At 42.2% G+C, this 19,559-nt stretch overlaps 1 protein-coding gene across 2 annotated transcripts in view; it reads left to right on the forward strand.

Moving 5' to 3' along the window:
* The first annotated feature begins 3,261 nt into the window (after positions 1-3,261).
* Positions 3,262-19,559, forward strand: part of nr1h3 (nuclear receptor subfamily 1, group H, member 3) — a 32,197-nt gene continuing 15,899 nt past the window's right edge. The window contains exons 1-6 of one of the 2 annotated variants that reach the window (XM_084436719.1): positions 3,262-3,469; positions 6,072-6,273; positions 14,074-14,156; positions 17,267-17,500; positions 17,894-18,160; positions 18,982-19,187. In XM_084436719.1, the coding sequence (XP_084292845.1) occupies positions 14,114-14,156; positions 17,267-17,500; positions 17,894-18,160; positions 18,982-19,187 (750 nt within the window). In that variant the 5' untranslated portion in view covers positions 3,262-3,469; positions 6,072-6,273; positions 14,074-14,113. Of the gene's footprint in view, positions 3,470-5,642; positions 5,671-6,071; positions 6,274-14,073; positions 14,157-17,266; positions 17,501-17,893; positions 18,161-18,981; positions 19,188-19,559 lie in introns of those variants that run through there. The other variant, XM_084436720.1, reaches the window with a different exon arrangement.

Consider the following 19,559-nt stretch of genomic DNA (forward strand, 5'->3'; position numbering starts at 1 on the left):
AGCAATCGCCACTGGTAGGGGTACCAATAATTTGCAACAAACGTAAACAACTATAATTCCGCACCAAAACGAAGTCCATTACGACAACTCGTGCTCAAACACCACAACGCCTTTTATCAAACTGAAATAGTCCTGCCAGTGCTAACCATCTCTGGGCTACTGTATTTAAGATAATAACATCGCATTCATAAGCCATCGTTCTGACACAATAAGGGGAACGACACGCGACAACAGGTCCTTATCTCTCACATAGCAGCAAATTCACACACATTGCCAACATGATCAATCTGAAATGCATACGGTTGCGTGTCCACCGACAAGCTGTATTTTAGGGCGCTATAGGGACGAGAAAATAACTTACCTGATATAAAATGGGCACCGCAAACGCAGGCATTTCTGATTATGTCCTCAGTCCAGTCCGTAGGCTATGCTATAGCCACAGGCGACTCCAGTTCTGAAAAGGCCGGTTTCCTCTTGAAACCAATAAAGTTTGTCACTAGAGCGCCGATTTGTAGCCTACACCCATAGACGCAACAGCCAGACATATTGATGGTATATAAAATACTAGTCTTTGCACTAAAATACGGCTCGCTCTGAACTCGTCTGTCTCCCCCTGCTTCTGTTTCAAGAACGCGCGCGCATACATAGCTGGGTCTATAATGAACAAATATGACCCACGCTCTTTTTTAACAAATGCTGGGTTTTGAAGCCTCGGCGCTACCAATAAATAACTTATTTAGACGCGTTCTGTCCGAGTGAAATTATTTTTCCGAGGTAGTCTTCTTCTGTGGTGGTGGCGGTGCTTTGAAGCTTCAACCCAGAATTTGTTAAAATAGACCCTTTTGCTTAGGTAAGTGAAGTTTCATGTTTATCTGACACTTGTAGGCTAAATATGAGCGCCTCTCCTAACTAGGCCAACACCGATTTATTTTGACGGAAAAGTGAATGGATCAGCAAAGGACTGGCATGAGCGAGCGGAATGCGACAACGGGACTGAGAAGGGTTATATTTCAACCAGACATTCCAGTGAAACCAGGTAGTCAAAATAACTTACCTGATATAAAATGGACACCGCAAACGCAGGCATTTCTGATGATTTCCTCAGTCCAGTCCGTACACTTAATAATGGCGATTTCGTCTGTCTTCCTCTGCTACGGTTTCAAGAATGCGCTCGCATACTTGTGCTGACTAGGCTGTAAAAGGGTCTATAATTAACAAATATGACCCACGCTCGTTAAATAACTTCTACAACATCCAGTGACAAAATATGTCATGGTACCTTGGTATGTCCACACCAAGGATTGAACTCACAACCTTCGCGGTGATAGGCAGCGCACATGGAGGTATAATATAAACAGCGCACTATCCACTCGGCCACCGCTGACCCAGGAATTCTGTGGAGTCTTTTGGTTTTGATGTTCTGGGACCACTGCCTCTTGTGGTAGCAACAATAGAACTGCAGGTCAACAACAACAAGAAAGAGGAAGGGAGCGACAAATAGGATTCCCTCTTCTTGGTGTGTCGGCTTAGAGCCAACACACAAACAGCGTTTCCGCTGGTAAGGTTTTGCCGTGGTGCACCGCCACGGCAAGATCCTTGCCGCCAAAACCAAACATTTGATACAAAAAACAATAATACAAATTAGGCTATATATAAATAAAACTTTCTAAATATTTCTGCCTAAATGCGCTTTCAAAACCACTCTTACCCACATTAGGACTATTTTCAATAAAGAGCCTATAGGCTGCGCGCTCTGTGCCGCTCCATGCTGCTCCTTTCTGAGGTGATCGGAAGACTCAACTCAGTTACAACGACAGATAGATAGGCTATTGACGCTCAAATATTACCATAGTGTTAACTAGTGTTTTAATTGGGCCAAACACTGGTGCTGGCACCTAGGCCTACTCCTCAAAATGCCTAGCCTACTGTCTAAAATACATTTATGTTAGTAATCTAAGTGCCGTTATAGCTACAGTTAGACGTGCCGACAGCTCCTGCCCATCTCAAGCACGTTGGTAAAGCCTTTGGTTTTATAATTCCCTGATGACAACTAGCGGATCCTATAACCTAATATATCAATAAAATTTTCCAGATGGGCATACAACGATTTTTGAAGAGGAAGAGAGAGGAGAATGATGAGACCAGTCAGGTAGGGTAGGTTATTGCCGGCTAGCCATGATTCACACCGGGGGATTAAGGAACAAGGCAAGCTACCTGTAGTACGCTAACAATTTTGCCCGCTTCCCAGGGAGCAGTAAACTCTGTTCGGGCAAGAGGAATGCCTCATGCTCTTGTCTGATCGGACAAGTAAAAAATGAATATGATAAATTGTCCTTGTGTTGCTAACGTTACGTAACGTTATCTGAAAATACAGTTTGAGCTGAAGCGGAGCCTGCTCCATTTGAGCTACGCGCTGCTGTCTGTCAGTCAGTCAGCCCTTCAAGCGAGCGTTGTCAAGGAGACAGACACCACAAGCGCGAGTAGGTTCTGCAACTTTCGTGTGAGTCAGGCGCAGTGCTGCCTGATGAATTGTGCGACGTTTTTTTTGGCTGGCTGAACTAACACTAGCTTGCGTTAATGTTCCTCCAGCCACCTAAAAAATGCCAATCAAAATAACAGAAAACAGTAGCTGTTACCATTATAACAGCTGCTGTTGTAATGGTAACCTACAATACATCTGATTAAAATATGTTTATAAACCATATGATTTATTAAGTGCCTGTGTGGTTACTGTTTTATCCCGTCCAGTTAGATGTAATTAATTACATTTTAAGCTCTAGGACTTTACCAGCCTCACAAGATAAGTTAGGCCATCTTTATAGGCCTACTTATAGGAAGGGGACAGGAGAGAGGAATAAGGGAGGAAGAAGGGCGGTCTCCGATCCCCCGCTTTGGTTTCAAAATTGGACTCTTTTTTTCACACACCACCACACCAAGATATCAGTTCCCCAGGAAACACTGCACAAAAATACATCCATGGGGTGCACTGACGTCAACAAGGTCTCCGATTGGTCATCTTTTTCAAAAGAACCTGCCCCTCCCTCCTGTCAATCATGATGTAGTCCCTCCCTCCAAACATCACTGGTAGGTGTGGCGAGATAGAGACCCTGATTGGTCAATACATTCATACATACATACACCATACTAGACTAAATGAACCAACACACGCCACCGAAAACATCCCCTCTCGACTTTCGCTGGGGCGGAGGTAATGACGACAACTTGCGAGAAAATGATAGATTCGGAAGTCCCTATTTGGACCAATGTAAAACACGTAAAATAGTTTTGCTTGCTAGTTTAGCGACGGGTCCTAGCCTAGGCTCATAAACATTATTTAGCTACTATAGTTAGCTAGCTGACCATTTCCTGCTTGGCTCCAGTGTCACATGACTGGGTCCCTTCACCGCCCTGCTAGCTCGTTAGCCTCCTGGGACCACAGGACGGGGGAACTATCGACTCAAACTACCAGGTGAGCCACTAAACTGAACTCTTCAGTTTAACACAGTTATTATGTTTGATTAAGATTGGAAACGAGTAGGTTCTTTAATGTAGCTAGTCATCGTCCGTCCAGTGATCCTAATGCTAAGGTATGCTAGCTAGTAGTTAGCTCAGTATCCAGCTGGCTAGTCACCTTATCTAGCTAACGAAGCACTAGCTTTTGAACTTGTCACTAATGTTGGGTTTTAAGTGGGCGGCTAGGAGCAAAACGACTGAGTAACACCTCGGTTTGGGAAATATCACGAGCTATCCAACCTTTAACATGCCTTACCTTGTCTAGTAAGTTACAGTAGCTAACCAGCCTGGTTTATGTGTTGCTAACTAGCACGTAGACTAGATCATCAGTCTAGCTAGCTTGGTTAAACAGCTGTTGCTAGCTGGTTTAGCTAATTACGCCACAAACTACCGTTAGCCAGCTAGCATGCCATTAGATGCCATTAGGACAACGACGAGCTGAGCTCAATTGATTGCGAAACAAGTGTGCTAGTGTGTTTTGGCTCTTTTGATATATATTACAACATCATCCCGATGGCTAACTATTAGTTTGTCTGTATAGTGACTTGACTCATGTCCCTGGGCGCCATTAACGTTACATGTGGCTGGCTAAGGTTATTTAGAGCTAACTGTGTGCTCAATAATTATGAAGAATAATATTTCTCAATTGAAAGGGGTTTCCACAAGTATCTGAGCAGCAATCCATGTGGTTGTGGATGTTAACCTTGGCACCTAGCGGTGATCCCTATGAGACCTGCTTGCCTACATCCTACAGGTCAGAAAGGTTATTCGCTTCTGGCGTGTTGTTGCTGCCGAGTAGGTTTTTTTGTGCTTTACAAGGGAAGTTGCCACATCTGATGTGAGAATATGAGAAACATACATTTCCCACAGAAAAAAGTGCTTACTGACTCTCACCCAAAGTGCTTACTGACATGTTGCTTCTCTAATGCAACTCTGTTGTGTTTACAGAGTGAGACCTTTCACATTACACACATGCATTGAGTGACCACACCACACACGCACTAACTCGTGCTCATCATTGGAGGAGGTACTGAAACTTGGCATTCGTGACACTTGACACAGTTTTGTTCTTAGAGCTTTGAACTCTCTTCACCACACTGAGTAACAGTCCTATGTTTAGAATAACGGGATCCTTCCTCTTAGCTCTCATGACATTGGCCTAGAATACATTATAGGACATATTTGGCATTTTACACTATCTTTGGTAATCTTCTAAACATTTTTTTTAATTAAATGAACCTCTTCAGGCCTTCAGTTAAGGATAGGATTCTGAAATGTAGGCTCGCCTATCATGGCGAACACTTCATTAATTTCCGTCAGTCTTTGAAAGCACCCATCTGGACAAAGGTAACTGGCTGATAAGCAGTAGGCTATAGAACATTGGACTTGGAGGGAGAGAGAGTGAGTGAGTGGGGTTACTTGAGGTCAGAGCCAACACAGGAACACACTCCAATGACTGAAAGCGAACAATTTTATCTTTTACCCAGTTATCCTTCATTTACCCAGTTTTCCTTAGCTTATGATGGCTACAATGTCCATGATAAACAATGTAATCATTTGTACTCATCAATTATTTCAATGAGGAAATAGCCCTAGGAAATAGCCCTAATTAGATCTGGTAGTCCATGAGATCCCTCCACTTTAAACCCTAGAGGCAATGTTAACATCTGTACAATATATTGGAGAAGAAATCTATGATCGGCAAGTCAAGGGACAGGGAATGGCCGATGAGGAGTGCAGGAAAGTAACGAGCATCTGGATACATCCATGAAGCAGACATGTTAGAGATGGCAGCAATTGGTCGAACACAGCACCAAAACATAGGTCTAGGCCCTATCCTATTTCATTTGTGTTAATGAATGTGAGGTCTTCCATCACAACAGTAATAGGATGCACAGACTAGCCAACATTTGAGAAAGGAACTGCATGCACCCTGAATTTTAGCCTTAATATATTGAATTCTGTGTTTGTTATGTTTGAAAAAGAAGGCTCCTCTTGAACCTGGACTTGCCCCCCTTGGGAAGTCTGTGTGGTCGTAGAGAGCAAGAACCCCTGTGGCTGATGTAATGCTTGGTACACAGCTGTGTTCTTTCTCTCTGGTGCATCATTGGAAGAGTGAGGATACAGCCCTGTAGAGACTGTATTATGGGGAATATGGTATTAGGCTAAAACTTATGTATTCCTCTGACGGAGACAATGGGGTTAGCTGTGCCTTTGTGTTCTGCGAGTTATCCCTCTGAAATGTGTAGGCCTAAGTGTCTATCGTGTTGGTAGACCTAATTTGTTTCTAAACTACTGATGTAGGCCTACACATTGTGTTCCTAAAGAGAGAACTTTGAGATGAGACCTTTTTATGTTCCATATGTCTGTTTAGTGTGTATGTTGCTGTCAGGGTGTTTGTGAAAAGTGGCTGCTTTTCAAACATGAAAGGGCTTGAGCACAGGGCCCTGTGGAGATTTCAGATCCATGTAAACGGCCGATAGTAACCTCTCGTGTTCCCGTTTTCACCCTTCTTCCTCTCCCCTCCCTTCTTTCTCTGTCTTCTCTGTTTCCCACAGGACACAGCAATAGGGATTGCTCCTCTCTTTCTCTCCCCTCAAGATATTACGTTGTTAAACTTCCACTACACAGAAGGATTTTTTCTCTTCACTTGTCACATTTTTTTTCTTGACTGTGACACCAGGAAACAAAAGACCCTGAATGAGATTTTGGTCTCACGTGGTCAAGATGGACAGGGCATAACAAGACATTACTCCAGTGGTAAGTTGAACACACACTGTTTTTACATTAGTAAAAGTCACAAAATATTCTTTATTAGTCAAATGTTTGTATAGTAGTGTTCTTTTCTTTAAACTAAAGTTAATTTCAAAGAACATTTAACCACATTAATTTCAGGCTGTATCAGTACAGCAGTTGATTGAGGACCATCATTTCAACATATCAAGGAAACACTATGCAGTCAATATCTGTCAAAATGACCACCATGTTTGAATCAGAGGTCATTTTGCAATTGGAACTAGGCTGTTTTCTCAGTTTGACACATGTTGTATCATTCCTGGTGTACTGCAGGTTACACTAATTTGTGGGTCTCACTGAAAGCTGTGAGACCAGTTCATTGTCCTTGTGAATCTCAAGATAGGTTGTTTATTTTTTATACCATAATCCCTTTTTCAAGATGTATCTGAGGCATGTGCAACAGAACTGTAATTAGGCTACCTTTTTATTGGTCTAGCTGATTAATCAAACAAATATTTTATAGTTCCAAATCATATCTTTTTATACCTCTTTTTGGAAAATTAATTCAGAGTAGCCTAACTTGTGGTAGTGATTACCAAACTTTGAGGTGTGACCAGATTGCTTTCTTCATAAACCACAATGCCTATTTCTAACTTGAACCCTGACTAGTCAAAACCCAACAGGAACTGTGCCTAACCTTAGTGAAATTGAAAGTTATTTTAACCACTTAAAGGGAAATGAAGAATAAGCAACTCAGCTTTTTCCATTTTAATCCAACAAGCTTATTGTTTTTTATTGCCTAAACAAATCTAAAAAATTTGAAAAATAAGCCAATATTTCATACAAAGCATACAGTAGGCTAAATGTAGCCTATTTCCTTCCCGCTTCTCAGCAGTGGATTAACACTAGACTTATGATATGACAACATGGTAATGATGTGCAGGGCTATCCCTTGGATTCAGTTCTCAAAATAGGCTGATTATTACATATTTGACAGATTTAGTTTCTCCCATTTCAGCTACTTCTACTTTTAAAAGTATATGAACATTTCAGTACTGTAACTCATACAAACATATCTTGAAATGTCTTGATCCCTGAATTGTGTCATGACCATCACATATGATGTTTGTCAATTTAAAACATACATTTTACTAATCTCAGTTAACTCACAAGGTAATATAATAGCTAATATTAGCAGGCTGACATTACGTTCGTTTTAACACTCACCAAAACCTTGTAAAGCCGCTCTTACAGAATTGACTAACTCTCCTTTCGCATTTCTGCAGCTCTCAACATAGCCAGACTAATAGTGATTTTCACCTCTTTAAATAATTTTTAAGAATTCATTCTGGAATAACTGATTCACAGTATTACGACAAACTGCAACTTTCTTGACTTGGAAAAAGGGTTTTAAATTGACAAACATCATATGTGTATAGTCTTTTTGACTTTTGCGATCAGGCGCTCCCACCCATAGATATGCCCTGCCCATCTAACCAGGGTTAGCGTCTCATTTGCTGCTACAACCTGTCACTATTTACATTTTCACCCATCGATACGCCCTCAGAAAACCAGCTTGGGTGGCAAAGTGGCGCAGACTCTTATGTAGTATGCGGAGCGTAGTGATTCAACATAATATCTGAGTCTGGAGAGAGACTAGGTTGTGTCTGATGAAATGGTATATGACCATTCGACTGGATCGATGAGAATCACAGCCAACATGGTCTCCGGTGTTGATATTACAGTATGTTGATTTCTCTGAACAAAAATGCAGGCTATGGTTTGAGTAAGCTTGGTCTCTTATGCATGGTCACTGTTTGTTTCATAATATGCAAGATTGCAAACAGGCTATACTATTGATACTATATCCAACAAAGGTGGACCCACAAAAGCTTGAGGGAATGCATTTCAGCAGACCCAAAACAGACTTGACCACGTTGCCCACTCCCCGCCCCAAGTCCCGTAGACGTGCCAGGTAAATAGCCTAAGCCTACTGTTCTGTGCATAAACTTCAATATATATATATATATATATAAAAAAAAAGCCTAGATCTCCACCAATGGTATTGCAGTTCAGGGGTGATGCGCCTTTTAAAGATGCTTCCCCTTTTCATTATGCAATTCATAATAGGCCTATCACCTTCATAAACGTTTTCAACCTTTTTAAAAATGCAACATCCTTACCAGATCAACCTCTGACAAATGTCCAAAACCTGTCAAGTATAATTATGCTTTTATTAATAAAAGTAAACATGGTTTTAATAATATATAGGTACCATGGAATGTAATTGAAACACTTCACTGTAACTGAATCATCTTTGCAGTTAAGGCTTAAAGTTCAAACACAACTCTGGGTGAAATTGTGAAAGTTAATGCAATATATAGGCCTTCTCTGATGGTTTTATTTACAATGTTACAGTTATCACACTTGAGGACATTCAGGCGTTGCGAGGGATTTTCCCAAAAGCTGCAGTTTTAACCAGCATAGCCACCTCTGACACTGACACAGCTTCAGAAGAGCCAGACCATGTGTAGTTGCTGTAGTTCTCTCTGCACATCAGTGTTTTCATCTGCAACACAGAAGTTTTACTTATTTATTTACATCATTCCTATTCCATTATATCATTCACATATGTGCACAAAATGCTGACTAACTGTACATCTGAGTTCAAATGGGGACAAGTAAGCTATACGACATGTAGGCCTAACAGTCAAGGTAATTGATGAGACAAGTATACGCGCGCGCACACACAGCAGATCAGAAGTCGGCATACCAGGCTTTGATCTCCACACTCATTTACTACAGTAAATATATACCCTCATATCATTATTATCATATACTGGGATCTGGACTGGGGAGAGAGAGCGGGAGAGAGAGAGGAGGGAGAATGAGAGAGAGGGGGAGAGAGAGACACACACATACACATTAGTTTCCTTGGTGGCATAAGAAAATCTGGAAGGGACAAAATCTATCTGGACTTTCACAGTCCATCGATGGTTCTCCTGACAAGAAAACCAGTTAATGGACAATGCTCGTTTTTGACAACCTGGACCTTATTTACGGCATATTATAAGACGTTTGACTCACCGAGATCACTTTGGTGTAGTTCGGAGACATGTAGAAGAAATTTACAATCCAGCGCGAGCCAGTATATCCATGTAATGGCGGTGGTGGGGGCACCGAGAATGCAGTTTTTAAAAATCTATTTTCTGCCGCAAAACGGTTGTTTTCATCAATCTGTCTTTATGAATCGCTAGTTGTGCTTACATAGAGCGAGGGCTTGTTGTGGTTTTTCACGTCTCTGTAATATGATCTTTAGAAACGTCTTTAGAAACGAAATAGCTGTGCGCATGCGTGCTGGAGCAAGTGGGGAAGCTATTTCGTTTCTAAAGACGTTCTTCGCCTCCACGTCGTGCTTTAAAACCGTTTAACGCACACCTACTCGTTGATTATCCCTTACTTATACATGGAGGAATGAAGCACACAGCGCGCCATTGGATTCAATTAACCGGAAAGACAAAATTTTATTGTGCGCCGGCATGACAAGTCATGTGGAACAGCAGTGCAGATCAAGTCATTGTATGAGAGCACAAATCCCCTCACTCAAATCAACACCCTCACTCGCTTTCATAATACACAGATAAAAAACAAACAAAAACATCTGTCACATGTTATCAAGGATCAGTAAGTTCCTTGTCACCATCTAAGTTTAGTTTCTGTTCACATGGAGTCGACCTTGATTTACAATCACACATACCAAACGTCTCCAGTATTTTTGATATGTACCTCTTTTCGTTCTTTCTTACTTCTCCCTCGAGTTCAAGGTCATATTGAGCTGCCATTTGCATCGGGGTACGTATCATATTCTCAGTTAGAGAGAAAGTGTTCTTGTAGTCTATTCCAGCTACTTGATTGTAGCCTTTTGCAACATATTTTGCTTTGTACATCTCAGACTCGTCAGCATTGCTTTTGAATGCATAGACTCACCCACCCCCCACTGCAGTCTTACCCTTTGGCAGTGTGGTCATTGTGTATGTGTCATGCTCTCTGAGAGAATTAATCTCTTAATTCATAGCATTATCCCAAATCAGTGACTCTGGTGAGTCCATGGCTTCATCAAAGGTTTGTGACAGTACACTACTACCATTCTGTAGTAATAGTCAAGACTGGGTAATATCTTGTCATCACTGTCAACATCAGATACATAGTCATTCAAGTATTTAGGAGTCCTATCCCTTCTTGGGTAGCGTCTACTATGACTATCTTCTGTCAGCATGGCACATCTTTTGTCAGTTTCTTGTCTGAGAGAAATTTCTGGATCTGCCATGTTAGACTCTTGCCTCTCTTTTGAGTCTGATCAGCTAGTGTATCTGAGGTTTGAGCATGGGGGATGCAAATCTCTTCCCATGAGCATCATCTGTTATCCCTAGGACAGTCTGAGTTTTATGTTCTACTACGCTCTTCATTACCAACTTCAAAGCCTGTGTTTGAGTACTTTCCCTTTGTCTGGGTAGTAGACTAGGTGCGCTGGACTAGTCTTGACAAACCCTACAAACACTCCCTTCTCCCATCTGGGGTCCAACTTTTTCTTGTCCTGTTTATAGGCATAACAACGTTCCAAGAACTCTCATTTTACAAATGCCTGTGTCTTCCCTGTCGGCATGTAGTATGGGATTTGTTTGAGCCGACTATTGTAGCATCTGTTGTGTATTACTGCAGCAGTCATCACAGCATATGTCCACAACTCGCTAGACAAGTTACTCTCGATAATCCTACATCTACCCATTTCAAATAGGTATCTTGTTTCTCTCAGCAGTCCCATCTTGGTGGGGAGAGTAGGATGCTGAGGTCTCATGTTGGATGCTATTCTTACTCAGCAACGCTTGGAATTCTTTACCTGTGCCATTGTCTGACCTAACACTATCTTCCCACAGGGGGCAGTGTCAACAACTAATTTTTCAGTTGCTTTGGCAGTATCTTTCTTTTCCATCAAGATGTAGACAAACACTACACTAGTGTAGTCATAATAATAGTGTAGTCATAATAATACAATACAACTGTAACAACAATAAGGCATATTGAAACCCTCATTTGCTTCTGGCTTGTCATTGTGCACTAGGTCAAGTGCTGCATTTGCTCTTTCATGTGCTTTTCGGTTCCTACTCTTCCTCAACTGCCCTTGCGTGCAGACCTTGCAGTTTAGGTTAGATCCATCAACCAGGCCCTTGGTTTTCATTCCCTATACAACATTTTGCAGTGTAGTGACATCATCATAGTTACAGTGACCTACGATTTTGTGCCAGGTTTGAATATCATAACATGCATGACACATTATCACTCTCACTATAAGAGTTCAGATAGTACAGTCTGTTGTACTCTTTGATGTCAAATCTGGTCCCGTCTTTGTGGATGAGCTGGTCACATGCCCTAGCTACAGTGAGGGAAATAATTATTTGATCCCCTGCTGATTTTGTACGTTTGCCCACTGACAAAGAAATGAGCAGTCTTTTAATGGTAGGTTCATTTTAACAGTGAGAGACAGAATAACAACAACAACAAAAAAACACTTTTCAAAAAAGTTCTAAATTGATTTGATCTCCTGTCAACCAGCAGGTTTCTGGCTCCCACAGACCGGTTATGTCCATGAGGCACACAGATTAGTCCTCTCCCTTTAAGAGAGTGCTCCTAATCTCAGCTCGTTACCTGTATAATTCACCTTCATTCGGCCATTCACCTCCATTCATTTTTTGGACCAGGATTACGTACAAAACTACCAGACTGCTTTTCTTGAAACTCGGTGGAGGGGTGTAGCAATGGTCAATTTAGAACCTATTCAATTTTGGTGTGCACAGAGCCACGAAAGGACCAGGACCATGACGGAAATAAGTTTTACACTTTCTCATGTTATCCTTTGGATTCTTGTTGTGTCCATCAATACATTCATTCATTCAAATGCATTCAGGGTTGGAGGTCTGTGCTCTCTGAGCACCATTTCTAGTTTTCATTTCACCCCACAGATCAGTCTGGATATCCAACCGTTCTAACTGAATTGATTGATTAATCAATCAATCAATCAATTCAGTTAGAGCGGTTGGATATCCAGATCCTCTCGAACCGAGATAGGTTTGTGCCAATCACAACCGTTTATCTAATATGGTGCGGGTTTAATAAGATGACAGAACAGGGCAGCGCCGTAGAGGCATTTTCGCTGATCGGTTGTAGGTCTATCCAATTGCGTCCAGAGGCATTTTGATCTACGCCCGCTGGTAACGCCCCTTGAGAATCGGAAAGCAACTGTGAGTTTCCAGACCCTTTGCATTTTTGCGAATTGGGTTTGGCAAAGCCAGGCTAGGAGGGAGCCACGGTAAATGCGTAAATGTGAAGCCATTTCCGAGACGGGAAGCTCATAGTTTAATCTTACTTGGTCTCAGTATGCCGTTGTGTGCAATGTAAAATATTTGAAAAACAAATGTTGAAACAACAGTTACATTTAAAACAGAACTATTTAGCCAACCACACTACCACTGTAAACTTCCGCTTCAATCCTCCGTGCAGCGGTTACAGCGGGCGTGCAGTCGGCGAAATAGTTATGTTAATGGGTTAGGGTTAGTAATAATATATGTAGGATTACATAGGAGCTCAGTCACGTATCTCTCTACCTATCATAGCAATATAGCTAGGGATGGGAATTTATACGATTTTATTGATACTAATGCCATTATCGATTCTTCTTATCGATCCAATTCTTTATCGATTCCCTTATCGATTCCTGATAAATTGTTGGGTGGAAAAAAGAGTACATACAGGTTGGTTTATTAGCATTAACTTACTTTTATTTCTTAATCTAACCTCTGAACAGACCACAGCAATACAGTATATACAGTAAACAACACATTTTAAATAACCTTAGAACAAAACTAAAAATGGGTAATAACATTTGAACATGTTAATTACAGTGCTCCATTCGTTGGTAGTAGGCTATACACCAATGGGAGGAGATTGTTAGCTTTCCAATGGTATCAATATAATTTTTTCTTCTCCAAATATCAAGCGAGTTATGGCCTATTACATACCTGATGTCACCAAAGCATGTTTTTGAGAAAAAGGCATTCAAAGTGACTCATTTCGATAGAAGGCGTCACATTTAGGTTTTCTTAGTCAAGGAAACAAATCGGCTGCATGCGTTATATCATTGGATCTTACCTTCGGTCATGGACGAGGCGCTACTGCTGGGTTGAGGGGAAGAGGGTGCATTTCTCGCACGTAATGTGTCAAAAACATGACACGTTCCCCTCACTTTAAGGGCATGCAGCGTTTCCAAATGTTTGAGCATATTTCTAGTATTTCCCCCCTTAGATGAAATCGTTGCTTTGCATATGTTACAACTTGCGCTTCCATCGTCTATTATAGTGAAGTGAAGCCAAGCCTTCGAACATTTTTTTCTCTCCGCCATGACCAAAACAAACTTAAGTAGCCGGCCTACACGTGCGTTCTCTATGGCGTGAAGTGATTTGTTTGCGTGCCGTGCGCAACAGTCAGAAAAACAATTTGCATCGAAAAGAGAATCGATAGTCACGGAGGCATGCAATTCCAAGGAATTGAACCTGTAACTACCGGTTCTCAACGGGAACCGGTTCTCGATTCCCATCCCTAAATATAGCAATATTAAATGCTTAAAATCTTATGTAAATCTTACATACTGCAGCTTTAAGTTACTGCTTTACTACTTTTTCAGTTCTGTCAACCACCACAAATGTTTAGTCAGAACCTCAGTTGATGAGAAAAGTGTTGTCTTTCATTGACTGTTGTTTTTATTCCTCAAAGGTGCAGATTGATTTCGTAATGACAAGCTGCGGTGCAGAAGATGTCCACACTGTCTACGGCTGATATCACAGATGTTGGTCATGGTAAGAGCATGGTAACTGAGTTATTTAGGGGCCAAGCACGAAGTGCGAGACACCCTATTGTAATTGGTAGTATTATTATTATTCCGCAATGGAAGTCTATGGCAGCCCCTATAACCGATTGGTAACTTTTTATGAAACGTTGCACGATGGTAGAGGATCATTTAAAGAGGCAATGGAACTCTGGAAGTCTTGACCAAAAGGAGGCGCAAAAGCAACTGACTGAAATTGCGAACTTTGAACCTGTTTGATGTAGTCATGAAACTTTGCACACGTCTCTCCTCATGATGAACAAATTTGCCTCAAGAACCTATAACGTCCGGTTATGTAGATTTTCCGCTAGTTTGCATTTTTTGAAAAACGCTTAGTCCATCTCCTAGAAAGTTTCACCAATTCACATGAAACTCGGTAAACAGAATCAAGGGACCAATATCTAAAGTTCCATCTCGGCACATTTTTGAAAAGTTGAATAAAACAGCCACTATGAGCCAATGAAGATTGCAGAGGGCATGGCTTTTCACATAAAGGGGTGCAATTGCATTATTGGCCCGATCAAACCCAATGGGGGTGCTAGAGAGCTCATTTTCTGTTTAGGCCTAACCACTAGGCCGATTTTTCCGAAACTTGGTACCAGAGCATAATCTTAAAGGACAATGCTCGTTTTTGACAACCTGGACCTTATTTACGACATATTATAAGACGTTTGACTCACCGAGATCCCTTTGGTGTTGTTCGGAGGAATGTAGAAGAAATGTAAAATTCAGCGCGAGCCAGTATATCCATGTAATGGCGGTGGTGGGGGCACCGAGAATGCAGTTTCTAAAAATCTATTTTCTGCTGCGAAACGGTTGTTTTCATCAATCTGTCTTTATGAATCGCTAGTTGTGCTTACATAGAGCGTAGGCCTGTTGTGGTTGTTCACATGCCTCTGTAATATGATCTTTAGACACATCTTTAGACACGAAATAGCTTCCTCACTTGCTCCAGCACGCATGCGCACAGCGTGCTGGAGCAACGATTGCGCGCTGTGCGCATGCGTGCTGGAGCAAGTGGGGAAGCTATTTCATTTCGAAAGACGTTGCCTCAAGAACCCATAACTTTCGATTATGAAGAACTTTCGATTTTAAAATATTTAAAAAACTCTTATCTCCTCCTAGGAAGTTTCACCAATCTGTAGGAAACTCTGTAGACCCAATCTAGGGAACAATATCTAAAGTTCCATCTCAGCAAAAGTTTGAAAAGTTGATTAAAAGAGCCACTATGAGCCAATGAATATTGCAGAGGGTGTGGCTTTCAAATGAAGGTGTTTAAGTTCTGAAGGGTTGCACAGAACACCACTAAACAATGTATGCATATGACCAAAGATAAAGGGAAGCTAACCCTCCATTATTGGCCCGATCAAACCAAATGGCGGCGCTAGAGAGCTCATTTCCGGTTTTGGCTTAACCGCCAGGACAATGTTTCCAAAACATGGTACAGTGGTACCAGAGCATATCAAAAGGTAACTGGAGAAATATGAATCACATTGGCTACAGGGAGACGCTATAACAAGCCAAAATGCTTAAAAGTGGCTAAAACACAATTGATTGCTGTAACCCCCCCCCCCCCCGTGGCCAGATGGGGTTCATATTGCTTGTATGGGTAGGTGATGGCATGCTCTACAACTTGGACAGAAATTGGACACAAAATCGTCAGATTAAATGTTGATGTCAATAGCGTTTTCGTGCAACAACACCCCCATTGCGCTTTCATTGTATTTTCATTGACATCAATGGCCTTATAGCTCAAATGTGGCTATGGTGTGTTTCGCTTGTTGCGTTTATTGCGCTTGGCCCCGTTATTGCTGCTTGCAGCTATATTGTTGATCTTGATTTTTTGGTTGAAGATGTGATGAGTGTGGTGTTGCTAAATTAGTTCAATTTAGAATCTAGTCTTTGCAAGTGATGCGTCCAAGAGTTTCCATTACAATTTATTTGACATGCATGGTGGAGGGAGACATTTCACTTTTCACTCACTGAAAAGAAAGTACGTTCTTAGGGGGCGATCACACCTGGGAAAGACGCTAGAAACGAGACGCTAGTAAAACCATTGATTTCCTATGATACGGCGCGTCTGACTGGCGTTCCGGCGTCTTTTTCGACGGCCGTCTTTCAAGCGTCTTTTTTGACGCGCGCATGTAGATGCTGAATTAAAAAAAAAAGTTTATTTTCAACTTTTGAGCGTCAGACGCGAGAAGTACCATTTCATCATCGTCATATTAGGCCCAGGTGTTTCAAGCGTTCAAGCGTCTTTGAAGCGTCCGCGTTTCTAGCGTTTTTTCCAGGTGTGATCGTCCCCTTAGGTGTTCACATATTGCTGTTGTACACAAATTTAAGCAATTTTTTCAGGTTTTTGGCCCTTAAAGTCAGTTTGTCTCTAACCAGCAGTGGCTCTTGGAACTTACCTACAGCCCATCTATGTTCATTTTCATATTTTCAATGGCATGCCTTTTTTGGTTTTCGTCAACTGGCCCAGGGACAACTGACATATTTGAAACTAACATTTATCGTTATTGTGATTAACGTACTGTCGTCAGTATGCCCTGTCGAGTAAGTTTAGTACAAAAATAAGTAAGTAGTAAAAAAAGAAAAGCAGATTCACCCTGACTCTGGATGAACATTAATGGATTATTGATTCCAATTGTACACATGCATGAAAAGGAAATGCATATGTTCAACTGCCAACTGTATTGCATTGCTCCATGATGGTAGAGGATTCCAGTGGAGGTGTGTATCCATATGGTGATTGTTCCTTGTAAAAAAACATTTTCTTGCAGCTTTGTGAACTAAATAATCGTATCCACTAATTGGATTGTTTCCTTGGAAAAGGTTGTTTCGCTTAACCCAAACAGCTTTTTTATATGCATGACCATGCCTGTAGGCTTACTGTCGCACAGATGACATAAGTTGGTGTGCATGAGAGAGACGTACTGTATGTCGGCCTCTATTCAGGTCTCATAAGAACTCAGAGGCCCTTCTTTTGTCGTGCCTCAGTTGAGTCAGCTGATAAGCGACTGAATGAAAACCTGAATTGATAAAGTAATGGCCAACTTTGCCTGTCCGTCCATTTCCCAGGTGAAAGGAAGGTGTTTGCCTCAGAGCTACAGCTGGATCGCATGCGTGATGACAGCCCCCGCGCTGTGGAAGTGAAACATGAAGATCTCCTGTCACTGGATCCACCCCACCCCTCAGCGTTCTCCAGCCCCACACAGAATGGGCCCTCGCTGGCTGAGATGAGCAGCCCACTGCCCATGGAGCCCAGCGATATCAAGCCGGATCCAGCAGCAGGCGACATGCCAGCAAACACAGGTGTGTGTGTGTGTGTGTGTGTGTGTGTGTGTGTGTCCGTCCTCGAAAGTGGTGTTGTCTGCAAACTGGTTGGACTGGCTCCACTGCATTTACAATGAGCCTTGTCTCGTCTTGCCGGGCTTGTCTTGTGTTTGAGTATGTTCGCATTTGTGTTTGATAAAGTTATGGAACTGAAGATCAGCCTTGGCCAGACACGTTTGCCATGTCAGAACTGAAAATAGGCTACTGTATGTGGCTGTGGTCAATGTCCAAAAAGTGTTTTCTTGTTGGGACAGATCAACCACGTACACTCGAAGCTCATTGGTAGTTTTGCATGCATGGTTCCGTACATTATCATGAAAATACGATGAAAGTAAGAATGAGAAAGTAAGGTGGAATCCCGGCCCCCATCAGACGGCCAGCCGGTGAAGAGGAAGAAGGGGCCGGCCCCTAAGATGCTGGGGAACGAGGTGTGCAGCGTGTGCGGGGACAAGGCCTCGGGCTTCCACTACAACGTGCTGAGCTGCGAGGGCTGCAAGGGCTTCTTCCGCCGCAGCGTCATCAAGAGTGCCCAGTACTCCTGCAAGAACAATGGCCGCTGTGAGATGGACATGTACATGCGCCGCAAGTGCCAGCAGTGCCGCTTGCGTAAGTGCCGGGAGGCAGGCATGCTGGAGCAGTGTAAGTGACCCTTCAACAATTCGCTTGTCAAGTTGGGACACAAATGTTTATGCTTTGGTCAATGTCAAAAAACAACAACAACTTGGTAACACTTTACAATAAGGGTACATTAATAAGCATTAGTTAATGCATTATTAAGCATTAAGTAACAGTTAACTAATGTCTCTATTAATCATTTACTAATGTTATTTATGTTAACTAAGGTTAACTCACCTAACCCTAACTAAGGTATTAATTAACATTAGTAACCTAACCCAACGCTAAATAAGCATTAGTTAACAGTTAACTAATATTTTCTGTGACCCTTATTGTAAAGTGTGACCAAAAACTTCTACGCAACTGTACATGCATAGAAGTAGTGAGAAACCCAAGCGTCGTTCTCCAGAGCAACCTGCAGGAGCGGTGTGGCCTGACCTCTTTGAGAAGGATTGATGCCTGATTGTGTCAGTGAGGATGTGCAGCGTTATGAGTTGTAATGGATTTAGTCAAGCTGCTGTGATACTGCACCCACTATAGTGACAGTTCCAACCACACTGACTAAGAGAAGAAATAGGCAGCGCTCCAAATGCCTATTAAATCACTTTTTTATTGCCACACCAGGGTGTTTTGGGCTGTGGCCTTCCTCAGCATGTTTGGCAACGCCGTATATGTGTGGCAATAAAAAAAGTGATTTAATACGCATTTGGCCTGCTGCCTATTTCTTCTCTTACAAGTAATAGGTTCGAGCACCCATCGCCTTACAGACTTTCGCTGGATGGGATTTGAGTGCATCCTTGCCTTGTTCTCCCACACTGGCACCATTGACTGTTGTTCCCTTGCAGGCGTGCTCTCCGAGGAGCAGATCCGACTGAAGAAGATGAAGAAGCAGCATGAGGACGAGGCGGCGCGCACGTCCGCGGTGGTGACGCCCACCCCGCTGCTGGAGGTGGCCCCGCTGGAGCCCGAACAGCAGGAGATGATCGAGAAGCTGGTGTCAATGCAGAAGCAATGCAACAAGAGGTCCTTCATCGACCGGCCCAAAGTCACAGTGAGTGTCTGAGTGTCTGTCCACAAGGTCCACTGATCAAACCAATCACTGATGATGACCATGATACAGATTTGTCAAGTTGCTTGTCAAGACTTGATTAGTCCGCTTCACTAATTGCACAAAAACCTGCCAACCTGCCCAGTGTTAGTATTGACAAATATGCAGTTTTTCATTGCAGCCTCTCTTTTTTGGCCAGCTCTAGGCTAATGGTTAAATCTCTGATTATTCATTGTCTGATTAGCTTATTTGATCTTCATTGACTGGTTTCATTGACTGTTTTATAATGGTAAATGGACTGCACTTATATAGCGCTTTTCCACCTTAGCGGCACTCAAAGCGCTTTACAATGGCCTCTCATTCACCCATTCACAC

This window comes from Borostomias antarcticus, assembly GCF_949987555.1.
Source record: "Borostomias antarcticus genome assembly, chromosome: 4".
NCBI lineage: Eukaryota > Metazoa > Chordata > Actinopteri > Stomiiformes > Stomiidae > Borostomias > Borostomias antarcticus.